The 18,167-nt window shown below is 46.8% G+C and overlaps 1 protein-coding gene across 1 annotated transcript in view; it reads left to right on the top strand.

The window, feature by feature from the left end:
* Window positions 1-281: 281 nt before the first annotated feature.
* Window positions 282-18,167, top strand: part of LOC103182525 (plexin-A2) — a 192,229-nt gene continuing 174,343 nt past the window's right edge. Inside the window, 2 exon segments of the mRNA XM_007899589.2 lie at window positions 282-1,508; window positions 3,547-3,729. Of these exon segments, the coding sequence (XP_007897780.2) occupies window positions 324-1,508; window positions 3,547-3,729 (1,368 nt within the window). The 5' untranslated portion in view covers window positions 282-323.

The raw sequence follows: 18,167 nt of genomic DNA, 5'->3' as shown, positions 1-18,167 counted from the left end.
GGAGTCCTCCCACAACGAAAGGCGCTGTAATCGAATTAAAAAAAAGATGGTTCATAATAATCATTAAATCACTCCCGGGTGCGTCACTAACTCAGGCAAAGGAGGGAAAATAGCAGTAAAAAAAACTTTTGTTAGCTTTACGTACATTTTATAAAGGAAGCCTATTCGAATCCTAAAGGCTTTCTTAAACGTAACGCAACTGGATGTGCATGCGCAAGCGTTTCTTTTTTTTTAACGTTAACCTTGTATTTATTTCCTCTTTTGTTTGCGTTCAGAGCCATGTAAAGATCCGAGCTTGGGTACCAAGTGGAGTCGAGCTCCCAATGCCACCCTCAGCATTGGAGCAGAGAAAGAGTCGTGGCAAGATGCCAAAGTGCTTGTTTCCTCTCGCTTTCCTTTTCATTTTCCTGCCTAATTCCTCGTGGAGCGACACTGGACACGTCATCTTCCCGGTCGAGAATCGGGACTGGCTGCTCAACCACCTCTCCGTCCACAGGACAACCGGCGACGTTTACGTGGGGGCTGTCAATCGGATTTACAAACTCTCGAGCAACTTGACGCTTCTTCTGGTTCACAAAACCGGCCCCGAGGAGGACAACAAATCCTGCTACCCTCCTCTGATCGTCCAGCCTTGCAACGAGCCGCTGACTCTGACCAACAACGTGAACAAGCTGCTGCTCATCGACTACTCCGAGAACCGGCTGCTGGCCTGCGGCAGCCTCTTCCAGGGGGTCTGCAAGCTCCTGAGGCTTGACGACATGTTCATCCTGGTGGAGCCCTCGCACAAGAAGGAACACTACCTGTCGAGCGTGAACGAGACGGGCACCATGTACGGGGTCATCGTCTCGTCCGAGGACGCGGACGGCAAGCTCTTCATCGGCACGGCCGTGGACGGCAAACAGGACTACTTCCCGACCATCTCCAGCCGCAAGCTGCCGCAGGACCCCGAGTCCTCGGCCATGTTCGACTACGTGCTCCACAGCGACTTCGTGGCCTCGCTGATCAAGATCCCGTCGGACACCCTGGCCATGGTCTCCCACTTCGACATCTTCTACGTCTACGGTTTCGAGCTCGGGAACTTCGTCTACTTCCTGACCGTCCAGCCGGAAACCGAGGGGGTGACGGGCTCCACCAGCGACCAGTTCTACACCTCGAGGATCGTGCGCCTGTGCAAGGAGGACCCCAAGTTCCACTCTTACGTCTCGCTGCCCATCGGCTGCCTCCGGAACGGGGTGGAGTACCGCCTCTTGCAAGCGGCCTACCTGTCGAAGCCGGGCAGCGTGCTGGCCAGGTCGCTCAACGTCACCACCGATGACGACGTCCTCTTCACCATATTCTCCAAGGGACAGAAGCAGTACAGGCGGCCGCCTGACGAGTCAGCCCTCTGCGTCTTCGTGGTCAAGCACATCAACCTGCAGATCAAGGACCGGCTCCAGTCTTGCTACCGCGGGGAAGGCAACCTGGAGCTCAACTGGCTCCTGGGGAAGGACGTGCGCTGTACTTTCGCGGTAAGGAGGGGGGAGGAGGGCGGAGGCCGGGAGTGGGGGGGGGGCGGTAGGGTTAGGAGGGTAACCCAAGAGGAGGGTCTTGAGACCGGTCTTGAAGGATCATTGACTCAAATAGTAGTAGATGGCCATATGTTAGGTGTTTTTTTTTGGAGGGATCCAGCCAGGTGTCTGACACATGCGGAAAGAGGAAGTACGTGTGGTAATAAGACCTCCAGTTAACTGCTATTTCAACCTATTTTGAGTCTCTTTATGTACAAAGTAATTAGAAAAGTGTTGCAGCTCAAACCGGCCAAAGTATTTGCTGTACCTGCAGGGAAGGAGTTTGTATATTGGGCTGACAAATTCAGTCTGCTCATTATCTCACTGAATGTTATTTTCGTTGTTCCTGTCTTGTACCTCTGAGACTTTATTTTACATTATTCATTCCCCCCCCCACCACCAAATGTCATGTTACATCGCATTCGACAGGAACTTACCAGGTGATGAAATGGACACTAATCAGTTGGCCAAATATAAACATAAAAATTGCTAAGGGAAAGAAGACCAAGATCCATTCAGTTTGCCTCCCACCATCCTGGCAGTTGCGCGACTTGGGGTCTCCCAAGCTATATACTGTATTATCCCGAGATATTATTTCCTAACAGGAATCTGTCTTAATTTGTTCTACAAAGAATCGACAGATGCCTGTTGCAAATGAACAGTGCACTCTTCTCTGCCTTTCACTCCCGAGCTGAACAGCATTGCCCTTTTAAACGCTCCCCCGTGTTTGGGTTAAGGCACAGCGTTTCTGATACTGTTTATTCAGTGGGGAATGACATTTATTCAAATGGAGATTCCGTTTGCGAAGATTAGTAACACATTTCCACCAGAGGCTAATCGTGTAGTTGCAAGTCTTACAGCGTTTTAATGCCCTGTTTAGTATTCCTGAAAAAAAAGTTCAGATTCATGTGCTAATTCACTTAATCTGATGCCATTTTGCATTCGCAATGTGGCATTTACATCACAGCGACGGCCACTGTTGGGTGCCCGGCGATCTCTCAGATCCCCAGTGTTCCGCGATCCGAACAGATGTCTGAGAACATTTCGCCCCCCAAAAAAACACGTGTCAATTTGCTTTGCCGTATATCCTGTGACGCGCTTTGAAACGTCTCGAAGACGTGATAAGGCGCGAGATCAATTATTATTGTCACCTCCCAGCCAGCGAGAGCCACACACGCTGAGTTAATACGCCTTTCTTCCGATGCGTTTGGAGGAATGCCGTGCTCCTGATCCCTTCCCCCAGCTAAGGTGCAAATGCTTGACTGCCCAGCACCTTGGGACGTCCTCCCGACGTGAACAGCATTTGTTTGTCGCCGCAGTTCTTGCTGCTGTGGAAATCCTGGACGAGGATTTGAAAAAGGATGATTATAAAAGGGCAGAGGACGGACACAAGCGCAGCCGGCCGGGCGGCCTTCAGTGCTGGGTTGTAAAATTCCATCATTTCTGTCATTCACCAGTCAGTCGCAAGTATTGCCTTCAGCGGGCATGTGCTGTAAGGTCAAGCTGGTCACTGCTGATCTCTCTCTAGAGAGTCCCAGGTCCCATTTTAGAGACTTGGATTAGACTTGCTGTGCGGTGACGTACACGTGCAAACTGCTGCTCCACAGAGAGCATTGAGGCATTAGTAAACCAGACCACGTCACTGTATTTGAAAGGGTACGTTTGTCTTTAAGTTAGTGCAGAAATTAACTCAAGCTTGTTGGGGGGTGGGGGTGGGGGGGGGTTGGAGAAATATGAGTCACGTTGAGAACCATTTTGCCTTTCGCTTGACACGTACAAAATGCACGAGCACTTCACTTTGCAATACATTCTGTGAAGCACTTGGAGATGTCTGCGCGGCGCTATGTGCGCACAGAACATACAGTCAATTCACGTTACAGCACGTCCTGTGAAGCGCTTTGAGACGTCGCGAAGATGTGATAAGGCGCCAGATCAAATGTAACGGTTATTATCTTATTACTATTATGTCAAAAACGTAAGTATTATTGTTATTTTGCAGCCAGTGCCGATTGATGATGATTTCTGCGGCTTGGATATAAATCAGCCACTCGGAGGCTCTATGCTGGTGGAAGGTGTGCCACTCTTCACCGAGGACAAGGACCGGATGACAGCCGTGGCATCCTACGTCTACAACGATGACTCGGTGGTCTTTGTGGGGACTAAGAGCGGCAGACTGAAGAAGGTAAGCGCCTACCACGAGTTGCAGACGCTCCAGGGCTGCTGCGCGCAGCACTGGAAAGCGACCCTGTTTACGTCACGCCTGACTCGATAACCAGAGGAACACCACGAGACTTTCGAGAACAGGCTGTGATATGATTGCAAATGACATTCAGGAATCCAAGTGCGTTCCGCAAATGGGACAGGTTTTGAAAACGAGTGTTTTCCCATCAATTGCAACCACATGCTCTTTTGTTTCCGTTCCTCGTGTTTTATGTTTTGAAACGCGCGCGCGCGTGTGTGTGTGTGGTGTGTGTGTGAGGTGTGTCTGTAGGTGCGTGTGTGGTATGTGTCTGTGTGTGTGCGTTTGTGTGTGGGGTGTGTCTGTATGTGCGTGTGTGTCTGTGTGTGTGCGTGTGGTGTGTGTCTGTATGTGTGTGTGTGTGTGTGTCTGTATATGTGTGTGGGGTGTGTCTGCATGTGTGTGTGTGTCTGTGTGTGTGTGTGTGTCTCTGTATGTACGCGTGTGTGGTGTGTGTCTGTATGTGCGCGTGTGCGGTGTGTGCGTGTGTGGTATGTGCGCACGCGCGCGCGTGTGTGTCTGCTGTAGCACTCAGTGTTGCTCTGCAAATATTTAGCAAGGACAGTTCCAAGGGATCGAACAATGACCCCATGGGGAGTCCTTGCACCTGGGTCTCGATTTACTCCATCAACTCTGAGTCTCGTTGTCTCTGGTTCCCGAGAGAACTCGAAGGAAACCGGCCTCAGAGTTAAAGACTGCGGTTAAGAATTTGACCAATTCTGGACCCTCCGGAGTAAGCCCAGACCCATGTGGAAATTCAAGCCACAAATCTGCAGAGAAACCGCTTGATTATACAGTAAATATGGAACCGTTTCCTTTCTTTTGTATAAAAAAAAATAGAAAGGGGCTGGATCCGGAGCTATTAATTTAGGCGCTGGTCTTGGAATGCTTTGTGCGTGGGAGATCTGGCTGTGAATGATTGGGCTATGGCTAATGGTCGCAGAAAGCGTGGCCATCGGAAATGTGAAAGGGCACGGGGTACACAGGTTAAAGACGTGTTACCAGTTACCTGACGAAAAGAGAAAGGGGAGCTAGAATGTGCAGTGTGTTTGGGACTGTTTCTGTTGCTTTCTGCGCGCAGATTCTGGTGCTATCAAAAAAAAACATTGCAACCAGGGGGTGGATTTGCACACAGCAGGAACCGTCCACCGCCAGTTAAAATGCATTCAAGAGCCAACCCAGACGGCTGTTTGGAGCGCGAGTCTTGCGCGGATAATGCTTACTGACTTGACCTGATTTATTTATATATATATATATAACACACACATATATATATTTATTTGTTTGATGACTAATCGGCTGAATGTAGGTTATGTGTTCCGGTTCAATGCTGCTGCTAACCATCCAGCTGCAAAAACCTGGTCCAACTAAGAGCAGGGTTGATCCATTCTTAGGTGTACGTTCGTTTATTTCTTCTGTCACGACCTTAATACGAATGTTGTGCTGCAGTACTATATTTACGACTAAATATGAGCAGTTAGTTCGGGCCAAGTCCTGACGAGCTTTATGTCACAAGCATATGCTGTGGTGACACTGCCAGTCTCCCCTGTGCGATAAAACGTGGAGCAGTAAAACCCGGGGTTTCTCTCTCAATCGGGGCCGGGGGGGAGGGAGAAAAATAGAATTAACTTTTAATTTGAAAGATGATAATAATAATAATCCTTGCGTTTTATACAGTGCCAAATTAAGTGTTGAGATGTCGCACAGTGCTTTAGCTGCTCGTGCACATTTCACCACTTTTTTTTTGCCTATATATAATAATTTGGTCGCTCAACCCACGACTGCTTGTGGGACGCTGCTTTGCGCAAAGGCTGCCGCGTTTCGCCCACGAAACGTCCAGTCGATTCACTTCACGGTATCTTCTGTGAAGAGCTTCGAGACGTCTCGAAGCGGTGACTGTCACCAGCTGCAAAGATTATTATATGACCTGACCGTGCTGGCCTGTGATTGATTGCACCTCGTAACACCTTGTAGCTGCTTTATTCCCTGAACCAACCTCCTCCAAATAAGTATTTTGCTCTGTCGAGCTTGGTGGCCATTCGCTGGGCTTTTGCCAGCAGTTCTTGTGTGGTACAAGCACACTGTACTGTTCCCATTTCCACTCCCCTGCACAGAACTCAAAAGCTCTTCACCATTAACGTCTGAAGGGGGAGGTGCAGAGGGAGAGAGGGGATGTTTATTTTTCTGAGGGATACACGTTAAATAGCTGGGTCCAGATTGACGCCTAACAGCGCACCGGGAGCCTGAGCTTAGCATCAGCTGCAGTCACTCACGTCATGCGTGTTTCTGTTTCTGGAACATTGATGTGTGCAAACTGGCTGCTCTGTTCGTCTGCAAAATACACAGTTACTACACTTCAACAGGAAAAACAGTAAATATGCCCTTTGAATGTGAAAGGTGTCATATTAACTGCAAGGATGGTAATAACGATCATATGATGTAACTTGCATTTGACACGACCCCTTATCATGTCGTTGAGACGTCTCAAAGCGCTCCACAGAATATACCGTAACGTGGATTGACTGTATATTTTCCGGGCCAAACGCAGCATTATTACAAAGATGATTACTGTTATACACCCACAGGAACATTCTTTGGTTTCCAATGAGCATGACTCGATGTAAAAATCGTTTCTGTCTAGTCACAGAGACACCCTGATGCCTCAGTACATTATGTCCGTTCCACCGCTTTGTGTCCGTCTTTTGTTTTAAATCAAAGTCGACCGCAGCTTAGCTTTCTGCTGCCCGTTGTGAGCTCTGGGTTTCCTCGCGGTTTGGGGTCCGTAGTCGGGTCACCACAAGCCACGGTTGTGCGAGGGAAAGAGAGAGAGAGAGAGATACTGCAGTGAGTACAAGCCAGTACATTCAGGCCTGACTAACTCTGAAACATCAAATTATGTAGGGCATCAGACAGACATTGTTCTATTCCTTTTGAAGTTAATTCCATCACAGTCGGTCACTGGTGCTTCACCTTCAATGGAAATCATTAGTTATTTCCCCGGCAAATGCATTTAATCTTGCCTTCCAGTAAATAACAACTTCATGGTTTTTGTCTCCAATCCCAATATGGGGTCAGCAAACTGGGCATCCAAAGACTAGCATCAAGGGAACTGCGGGGGCTTTAGGAATATGGTGGTGTTATTGTGTTTAAAACTCAAGAGTTTGGAGCAAATGTTGATAATAATAATAATAATAATATTAATCCTTGCATTTGACTTATCACGTCATTGAAATGTCTCAAAACACTTCACAGAATGTACTGTAAAGTAAATTGACGTATACTTTGCGGGCAAAATGCGGCAGCCAATTGCGCACAGCAGCGTTCCCCCCCCAAACACAGTTGCGATCAAGGCAAAGGTGGCCTATTTTGGTCCACAACAACAACAAATTACATTTGCATAGCGCCTTTCACATCCGTTGGCAGTGGTGGAGTCTCGTATCAGGGGAGATGCTCAACGGAAAGAGAAGGGCGTTTCCGGGGAAGCTGTGGAAATGAGCAGAGGTTCGAGGAGATCCTCACCCTGTTGATGCCATCACCACAGCAAGCGAGACAGGAGACTGAGACTGACCCACAATCCGTTTGGAATTCAGCCTCTTCCTTGATGGAGGGCGAATTCACCGAACAATATAAACGGGTCAATTCCACGCTGTCCTACTGTGTAGATTTGAATACCGCACGTGGATTACATTACCAGCGCTCAGTATAGACATGACGCAAAGCTGTTCTCGCATTACCTCCAGCCAGTTGAGAAAGAAATCCGAGTTAGCGACATCTTCACAGTTTTTATTCTCGTCAGTCCTACTGAAACTTACTCCATATTTCAGACATCCACTCCATATTTTCAGATGTCTTGACCTTGTTTGCTGCCTTCGCTTTACCCTGGTACCATTTCCCTTATATTTATTATATCTGCTGCACATTTACACAGGAATATTCAGACCAGAAAAGACCCTCAATCAATGTCAACCTACCGCTTTATAAAATATCATCGCTTGTTGTCTCATCCTCCACAATTAACACCTTACCAATGTCGCGTAGATTTCTTTCTTGAAAATATCAGTGTTATATGCCTCCACTGTCTTTCTGAACAATCTGTTCTACATCGTCACCCACCCCACCCCCTTCGGTAAAGTAGTGCAAGTCTAGAATATCCTCTTCTCCTTCTGAACTTGAGCCTGACCTCTTGTTGTGGGCAGCTTGACTATATCAAGCATGTTATTGGAGCCCATCCTATCCATCTCCCTTTAGGATCCAGAAAACGTCAATAGGATCATCCCTTAATCTCCTTTTCTCCAGTGTAAACATTTTCAGTTTTCACAGTCTCGCTTACTTGCTCCACTGCCAAATCCCAAATATCGATTTGGCTGACCTTAATAACTGTATCGTTCTCATTGCCGGAGAGACCACACTGTGGAAGCGGGGAGGGACGATGATAAAAAAAATCCCTTTTTCTTTATAAAAAAAAGTTGGGGCACGTAATCCAAATGGATAGAGTTGAGCATTAAAGTTTTGCTATAATTTAATAGATGTTTTGTGATTTCAGACTTGAGTGCTCTGCTCTATTCTGACTTTCGTGATGGGATTTCGCTTGTGGCGGATCTTTGAAATGGGTTTAGTTTGAAATGATTATTTGCTTCACGATCGCATGACCCTTTCACAAGGGCCACATTCCAGTTCCCTCCGAAGGAGGAGGAGGTGCAGATGAAACGGTTCGTTAATTAAGGCAATCGCTGTCTTGCTTATTTTTATTAGCTCCCAACTATCTCAGCCATCTTTAAGATGCATCCCCAGTGGAATCCGAAACCATCTTCCCTTTGACCAACTGCAATTCTGTCAAAAGTGGTTCACACGCTCTTCAGAGAATAAAAACCTTAGAATTCGGGGCTAGAGAATTCCCCGGAGACCTTGCAAAGTGGCCAAGCATTCATACCGCATTCCTTTATTCCATTGTCGTTTGCCGGTTGCACTCGGAAATACTTCCCTGAGGTCTGTGGTACACAAAATGCAGTGCGCAAGGTAAGCTCTCTGTGTGCCAGGGGAAAAAAAAAACCCGAGTCAAAAGCAAGAGTCAAAAGCTTCGAGTGTGTCCTTAATACATGGACTCGCTCCACGTAACTGTGGTTGCGATCCAAATTTCTTTCTTTTCTTTTTGTTTTGCTTTGGCAAGAAAACTGAGCTGAACAAATGCACGATTCCTTTCCAGTCAAACTGAAGCATTGTTACCCCAGCAGCCTGCACGCTCTGGTGGTGCTCCCGGGCAGAAGCTGAACGGTCTTGCGATTCGGGTTTGCAGACTCGCTGCAGGGTGCAGCTCATACCCGCCGAAGGTGGTGGTGGAAACCCGAGACGGTGTAAAGAGAGGCAGGCAGGGGAAGGCACCCGAGCTGATCCCGGGCTGGTAATGTTCCATTGCGTTGCTAACGCGCTGCTCGGCACTTTGGAGGTCCAGGTTGAAGGTTCGTGTGCTTCTCAGATGAGATGGAACTTGGCAAAAGGAAAGGCGGGTTAAGTCGATCGCCTCTAAAGAGTTTGAACAGCAGTGAACGAAACCAGTGGAATGCTGGACAAAATGACCAAAATGAGTTTGAGTGGAGGTCCCTCAGAGTTCCGCTTGTGCCAAGAGGTCCAGTCAGGTCAAAACCACAAAGGACTACTGAGGGGGTTTCCAATTACCATGATGTCCGAAGGGCCACCCAGACCTCGGGAGGCAGCCCGGAAGCGATCAACAAGGCTGATCCCCAGGGCTGTGAGGAACAATGAGCCTTTTTCCAAACCAGTCTTGTGCTCCTTCATTAGTCTGAATAGAAGAAGCCTCTATCGATGCGCTAAGTGCATACTTTTATAGGGTAGGGATACTTCATCGGACAGGGCCTTTCTACTTGCGTGGTTTCTTATATATTTGTATTGTTGAGCTAACATACCACTGGGGCTCTCCAAAAGAGCGTAATGTCTCAGTTGACTGGGTCCAGGCTGAGCACACACTGGCTGGGAAGTGTCTGGAATCTGTATTCACCAAATGCTTTTGGTTCTCTCTGGGAAGAAGAGAGAGCGAAACAGCCATGCTGGAGTTGGTGTGTGTGTTGTGTGTGTGTGTGTGTGTGTGTGTGAGTGTGTGTTTGTGTGGGGGATGGGGGTTGCGGAAGGCAGGCCTTGCTAAAAGCCTGATGTCAATAGAATGCAAGAAGGTTTTGGGCTTGGCACTGGTCTCCAATTTGTTTGGCTGGATTCCCGGAATTCTGAGAAGATTTAATGCATGTTTGTTTTTCCCCTTCCGAGTCCCTGCGGAACTGGGAGGTGGACATTAAGAGACAGGTCAGCAATCAAGCGCTGCCTGTAATGTCTTGGTCAGCGCATCTCCGCAGCAGCTTTCTCTCACTACGCAGACAGCACAAACTCAATTATCTTACACGCAAACCAAAAGAAAATCTCCTGTCCCATCCGGACTGTCGACATTCCGACATGTTCTTTGTCTCTCGCTGTGCAGCCCAAGGATTTTCCAAAGGTGACGTGTTAAAAATCCTTGACACGACTGACATTTCCTGGACTTGCACTGTTGACATTGGCAATCCGCTCTCCTGGTTAACTAATTCCTGGCTTCCCAAGTTCAAGCAAGACTTACTCATTTCCGGATTGGATTTTGCTCAAAGTTTCAGTCAACTGGCGGTCACTCGAGGGGTGGTAACAGAGCCTCCAGTTTAATCCTGACAATGTTAGGATCTCAGTGCGACGTGTGTCAAATTGGCCACACGAGATATTGCGAAAATAACTTGGTCACTCAATCCATGACTGTGGGACGCTGCTGTGTGCAATTGGCTGCCACAAAATATACAGTCAATTCACTTTACAGTATATTCTGTAAGCGCTGCGAGGCGTCTCGAATACAAGATGAGGCGCCATATCAAATGCAAGGATTATCATTTTTAGTAATCAAACTATAAGTGAATTTTACCATTTCAAACAAAACCTAATTAATTACCTCCAATCCAGAACTTTGACACGGTCAAACAGAAGCGTTCACTAACAAAACACATTGTCCCTGCATTCTGCATTGTATCCTGTTTTGGGACACACTCCAGACCTAAAAGGCGCTGTACAAAATGAAATGATTATTATAATTTAATTTATTATTATACCGTGCCTGCCTTTGCAAAGCCCCCAACAACTGAATCGCATTTTGGAGTTAGTTGCCAAGAGATAGAGTTAGACCCTGACTCATTCTGTACAGTGTGCATTCAACGCCTTAATCGTCTTTTGAAACGGTTCGAGTTTACCTATAATTGTGATGGTGGAAGCTAATCTAGTTACAAGGTGCACCATTATGCATAGAACATCAGATTCTGAAAGCGTTTTTCGAAGCACAGCAAAGAGGTTCGTACGATGTGTACTAAGCCGAGTCTGATTTGAAAGGTTCCCCGAGGTAACATTCACAAAGTGTTTTAACATGTAGTTCTGTCATCTGCTTTGTGTAATGTACAAAACTGCAATGGTAAGCGACTTGCAAAATTCCGTGCCTTTCTCCAACGAGTAGGTGAACCGCAAACTGCTGAGGTCTTAGGTTTCGTCCTCATTTTCTGTTGAATTACATTTGGCTTCAGGGCTCCGTCTTCAAATCCCTTCATGCCCTGGCACCTCCCTACCTCTCCGACCTGCTTACTCCCCAAACTACTACCCGCTCCCTCCGCTCGACTGGTTCCGGCCCCCTGCATGTCTCTCGTGCCCTCTCCGTTCCATTAGCAGTGACCGCGCTTCCAGCCGCCTCGCCGCGCAAATCTCGGAACACTCTTCCTCTATCCCTCCGCCTTGCCCTTTCCTTCCCCACGTTAAAGCCCCCCCCCCCCCCGTTCCACCAGCTCGGCATCGTGCCCCGCCACTGTCAAGCGCTCTAGGACGCTACCCTGCATTAGGGGCGCTGTATACGTGCAAGTTGTTGTTGTTGGCGGCAACAGCTTTGGGTTCCCCCCCCCCTCCTGATTGCTATCCAACGGAATCCTGCTCTGAGGCCCTGGTCCATCAAATGAAACCCAGATCCCACTCAGTAGAAGGAAAACAAAATAGAGACAGAGAGAGAGAAAATGGAGAATTATTATTCAAAAAAAAATGATGCAGCATTGTTAGGAACACTTCAGAGAGTCGCACTGGTAGTTTTTCAGGCGTCCTGACTGAGGGTTTATTTTTTTGCTTTGCTGTTTCAAAGTATTTGGAAATGCTCCAAGTGGTTCATTCATGAGGTGTGTTACCACACTGTGATAAGAGCATATCAGTTTAGATGTACTTATCTATGACCAGAACTAGGTGTTGCAAGGTTTTTTTGTCCTTAACGCGTGTGTGTGTGCGTGTGTATGTGTTTTTCTCCTTCCCCTCTGTCCTCCGCATTATATTCTAACTTGTTGCCTTTTTTTTTATTCTACTTTTTTTTTGATTTTTGACGTGTTACAAGACGTTCAGTACAGGACACAGCTTGTTGTGGCTGTTATAATGATAATAGTCTTTGCATTTTGGTATCGCACCTCATCAAGTCATCAGCCGCAAAGCGTAGGATTTTGACTTGCAAAGTGTAGTGACCGTACATTTTGTCGGCAAACGCAGCAGTCTTATCTGCGCAGAGCAATGCTTCACAAGCAGCGATTAAAATGAATGATCGATTTTTTTTTTGTGTATAACTTTTGTCTCCAGAGACCCATATATTGTTGAATTGGCAAGCAACATTTGATGCAATGTTCAATTAGAAAAGGTAGCAAACTTGCAGATGTCTGCTGGTCGACAGATTCGGCTCACCACTGTTCTGTGTTATTCACTCTGCTGACAGCGCTGATTGAAATCTTCCCTTATGAGAAATTTTGGCAAGTCATTTTGACATCGGACTGATAATTGGAATGCCACAGCGATGGCCAAGAGATGTCCAAATCTTCTTCAGTACAAGAGAGTAGGAGAGGGGGTGGGAGGGGGAGAAAGGGGGCCAGCGATGATTGACACGGAAGTACGTCTAGCACACTGTGTTCTTACACAGTAAAAACTCACGTCAGGGGGTTTGGACCCGAGCTGGGGGTTGGGATCAGGGTTGGGTGGAGGGCAGGGGAGGTTAGGGGGTAAGGAGGGTGACCGAGCGTGGGATATGGAGCAGGCCAAAGATACAACAAACCACTTTCCCTGGCAGCTCGGTGCTGTTGGGAAGTGGAATGCACTTAGCTGGCGGAAATGGGCCTGATAGTGATATATATATATATATATATATATTAAAAAAGTCCTTTAGAGGGGACTGCCAAACAGTACATAAAGGACAAGCTTCTAAACCCTCAAAGGTCTCTTCGGTGATTTTAAATGATTATTGAGTAACCTTCTGACAGCTGTAAATGATTATCTGTTTGATAACTATTTTATCACTTGAAAGGCAGGCCCTTGGGGTTGCAAAAGCTCACGAGTGTATTAAAAGGCCAGGCGAACAGAAAGTGACCATGTATTCCTTTGTGTGACGGGTCATGACAAGAATCCTTGTACACTGGGTTTTCAGGAATCCACAGGGCAGGAAAAGTCCTCAGTTCCAGTTGAAGTGACGTTTCCTTTTGTATGATGTTCGACCTGAGTTTCTTTAAAATGCTTTTGTCTTTTGTCCCTCTCTCGAATTCAGTTGAACTAAACGTTCCGTTCAGAGACCAAAAGAGTGGCGGCTCACAAGTGGAAACTGTCTAGTCAGTTTCTAATAGACAGTTTAGAGTGTGTGTGTGTGCGTCCCTCTCCCTCACAATTTATGGTTCGATTCCCAGGCAAGGTGAAACCTTAGGCAAGTTTGCTTACTCCACGTGCCTCTGTAAGTAGGAACCCGGTTGTTAGTCGATTGGAGAATCGTTTTCTGGCGATAATAATCCCCAAAAGAAAAAATATGTCACTCAATCCACCACTGCTTGTGGGACACTTCTGTGCGCAATTGGCTACCGCGTTTCGCCCACAAAATACACTTCACTTTACGTCATTTCATTTTACAGTATGTTCTGTGAGGCGCTTTGAGGCGTCTCAATGACGTGATAAGGCACTATATCAAATGCAACAATTATTGGTGTTAGTATTACTACTATACTTCACAGTTTGCGTGAGTGGGTGAGCAAGTGGGTGAGTAACGTTGGCTTTGGTTAGACTTCCCGAACATTGGCGTGCTGTTCGACCCATTTATTTTATGGTCCGAGTTCTGGAGTGCTCAGAGTAAGTGAGGAGAGATACCAGTATACTGTATTGATTTTTTTCCCTCTATAATTTATGGCTGTTCCAAGTACATCTGTTTGGCCTGCAAAGTCTTCGCTGCACTGACTGAAGTATCATAAATGCGCAGGTGGCACATAAAGTCCACCTCATTAAAAAAAAAACACCGCTTTTTAGGAAGTCGATTTGACATAACCATCTGGAAGTTCTTTCCAACAACAAAAAAAAATCGCTGTTATATATCGCGTCCTTCACGCAGGATAGCGTTCTCAAAGGGCTTCACCGAGTCAGTCAGAGGTGGTGCAAGGCAGAAAAAGGGACAAGTGCGGTGGAAAAGAGAGAAAGAAAGAGAGCGTGATTTAAAGATTGATAGAGCAGACCGGGGCAGAGGGGTACAGGGAGGGAGTTCCACAGGTTAAGGGCCTAGTTACCGAAGGCTTGGTCACCGATGGGCGAGGCGGAAGATAAGATCAGGCCTAAAACATTTGATTGGGACTGCTAGGATTTGTTGCCCTGATGTTACAGAGACCAGAACGCAATGCACAGACCAGTCTCCTCCTGTGGCGATCGGGGGTGTCTTGTCTTCCAAAAGAAGTCAAATCCCGCACTTTGGATTTCAATGCAATATCTGCAGAGCCGTGCACACTTGAACCTTGCACACACTGCAGTGTTTTGCATTGATCGTAAGCGTTTAAGCCAAGTTTCACCCCACCTACCTCCCTCCTTCCCTCCCTCCCTCCCTCCCTCCAGCATTCAAGCTCCCCCAGTGAGACATTTGGTTTCTTTCTCGTGAATCAGGGTTGCCTTGGCTCGCTCGCTCGCTCACAGAACACAGCAAGTCAGGGTCAGGGGGAGCTCCGCTGGGCATAGAACTCTCAGCATCGTTGGTCCAATACCGTTTGGATATTCTTTCTGGAATCCTTGAAAAGGCTTAGTTTTTAATGGAGCTTTACCCCCATTTTTCCGGTGATGAACCCCGTTTCTCTTTCCTCCGCTCTCGCTCGCTCCTCTCGTCTCGCAGAAGCACTCTACGTATTACACACATCAGCTTGCTTTGTTTTCGTTTGCCCTGAAACCTGCACTGTTCGTGTGCTGCGTTGCGTGTGCGTGTGTGCGTGTGTGTATGAAACCCGTCAAGCACTGACCTCCTTTGTTAATCTCCAGCGGAACCGCTCCACTCCGCTAGGTGATTACAGGGTTCCTGAGCCTTCGCCACAATGCTGCTCAATGCCTTCACCGTCAGGGCAAACGCTTATCTGCCAGAGAGGAAACTGGCTGAACTTCTCGTGGCATCTTATACGCGGGTTCCACTGAGCAGCCGAAACTCGCCACGGTTTTGCCGAGGCTGCTTCGGGCCCGAGATATTTAACAGGCAAACCGTTCGACGGCGAGAGGTTTATTTTTATTTTCAAACCCGCATAGATGTGCTGATCCGAGGTTACCTTAATCCGTAAGAAGCCGACTCCAACCAGCTGTCAGTCCACGATGATTCAACAAACGTGCCCAGAGCGGATTAGTAGAGACTTACAGTTGCAATCAGCCTGTGTATGAGGCTGATCTCACCTGGTGCCATTTGCTTTTTTCTTTTCTTTATTAATAATAATAATAATAGTAATAATAATAATCCTTGCATCTGATACAGCGCCTTATCGTGTCGTTGAGTTGTCTCAAAGAGCTTCACGGAATATACTGTAAAGTTAATTGACTGTATATTGACTTGCTCTTTATTAAAGTAAACTCTATAGTTCTTCCATTTCCCCCCCACCCCACCCCGCCCCCCCCCCCACCCCTTCCCCGGTTAAGTCTTTTGACTTGTTATGCTATCCCTGAGATAACTTCTGTCCCTACCCAGGTATTGCCCACCGCTCCAACAACATGTTCTGTGTGAACGCCACTCCTGTTAGTTCGGCTATCAGATAGACTGAAGGGCCTTCCTCCTTGTCCTCTTGCGATCTCTGCAGTCTCTAAGTTTCTTCCCTTTCTCTCGTGTGCTTTACGTGCTTTCACTGGTGTTCCTCGCGACTCCTCGCTGTTTCCTTTATAATTTCACGTGCGATTGAACCACCAGTTTAATTCTCCTTCTCTCCCAGCTCAGTGCTTCAATTTTCGTTTCATTAAAGTCTGCATCGCTCTCTCGCTCTCTCTCTCAGTCAGAAAGACGGTACTCACTGATCTGGTTCTGTCGTCTTAGACTTCACCCCCTCCGTCCAACCCCCCACCTCCAAAACTGGTGGAGTTACTGTGTTGTAGCTAAGTGCAACAGAGAAGCTCTCCTGACGTGAAAGGTGCTGCATAAACAATAATAATAATCCTTGCATTTGATATAGCGCTTTATCACGTCCTCTAGACGTCTCGGGAGTGTTTCACAGAACATACTGTAAAGTGAATTGACTGCGTGTTTGTGGGCGAAACGCGACAGCCAAATTGCTCACAGCAGCGTCCCCACAAACAGTCGTGGATCGAGTGACCACGTTTTATTTTTTTGTGTGGGATTATTAAGCACGGAAAAGCGATCCGCCAATCGACTAATAATCAACTAACAACGCAAATTGTTGCGCACACAACGAAAAGGATGTCGCAATTAATACGTCCCAATCCCTCTTGCAAATATTGCAGATGAACCATCCTCTCCCACGCGCCCCACTGGCGGAAAGCAGACACTTTTCAACCCGTCAGTCTGGGCTCCATTCGGGTCCCAGTCGAAAGAGCACTCCCTTGTAAATTATTAATTGCAGCTACTGCAGCATGAAAAATAAGATCATTAGAAGTGTTGACTGTGAATTCGGAACGTGTACGCTTTGAGGAGCATCAATGTTTAACCCTGCATACGTTACAATAGCACATTTTTAGCTTCAATTTGTGTCTTTCAGCCTTAAAATCAAAATAAAATCACTGCTACATGAGTCGGTGATAGTCAGACTGTCAAGTATGGAGGACTCTGGTTGAAGGCTAGTGCTGGCTTTGTACTGTTAGAATTAGTCTGGCTTCTACCTCCTGTTCCTCATTACATCGGGGACACTGAGAGCTAACTCCTGCATTCTCTTTACGGACAGCGTAAGTAAAACTGGAGAATGCATAAAGAGAATGAGTGAGCTCAGTAATCCAGTATCACTTTTGAAAGTTATTAAAGAGGTGGTCGAGAGAGGGGTTCTCAATGAAACAGCGCGCCTTTGGTGTGAGCTGCTTAACTGAATACCTGCTCGCTCCTTTTTTTCTCCCCCAGAGCCGTGTGTTATTTTCCAAGCGGAGGATTTTTGAAGATCGTGGCAACTTGCTGAGCCAGAAATCCTGAGCGATTTCAGCCAAGCAGTCGGGGGTGACATTGGTTGCTTTTATAATAATCCCTGCATTTGATATCGTGCTTTGTCACGTCGTCGAGACATCTCAAAGCGCTTCACAGGATATACTGTGAAGAGCAGTGACTGCATTTTATGGCCGAAATGCGGCAGCCAGTCGCGCACAGCAATGTCCTGCAAACATCCATGGAGTGAGGGATCAATTTTATTGGGGGGATTTGTTGGCCAGGACACCGGGAGAGAGAAATTCCCTTCTCCTTTCGAATAGCGTTGTGGGATCTTTAACTTGAAAGTGCAGACAGGACCTCTTATTTTTTCTCTCCACTGCGTAGATGCTGAAATCGCACCATTCCTCGAACCACGGACTTCAGGTGAAAGAGTTCCCAGAGAAAGCAGCTGCGATTTATACAGCAAGCTTGCTTCACAGTGAATCCTCTGTGCGGCTTGCAGTACAAACAGCAAATGGAATCCAATTTTTTTTCATATTGTTTTTTTTGCTATTGCAGTACATCGGTTTAGGTGACTGACCGATTTATTACACAAAGGATTACGTGGGACTACATTCTCATACATACACAGTCAATTCATTTTACGGTATATTCTGTGAAGCGCTTTGATAGGTTTCGAAGACGTGATAATGCAAGGATCATTATTATTACATTCAATCCAGGAGCCAACAACAAAAAAAGAAATGGAGAGAATAACGAGGGTGGTAACGACATTTATGCTGCATTAATGCTGGAGTGCACAGTCTTCCCTACTTCTATACCCAGAGTTCGTATTTATGAATCAAAAACACGCCAACAAAGAAAAGCAAGTCTTTTTATAAATTATTCTCCTGCTCTGCTCCCTTCTCCCATTATACAAATGAACACTTCCTGCATAAATTTCTGG

The sequence above is a fragment of the Callorhinchus milii genome, unplaced genomic scaffold (assembly GCF_018977255.1).
Source record: "Callorhinchus milii isolate IMCB2004 unplaced genomic scaffold, IMCB_Cmil_1.0 Scaffold19, whole genome shotgun sequence".
Lineage (NCBI taxonomy): Eukaryota > Metazoa > Chordata > Chondrichthyes > Chimaeriformes > Callorhinchidae > Callorhinchus > Callorhinchus milii.
The sequence above is the reverse complement of the archived record's forward strand: the minus strand, read 5'-3'. Positions and strand labels throughout refer to the sequence as shown.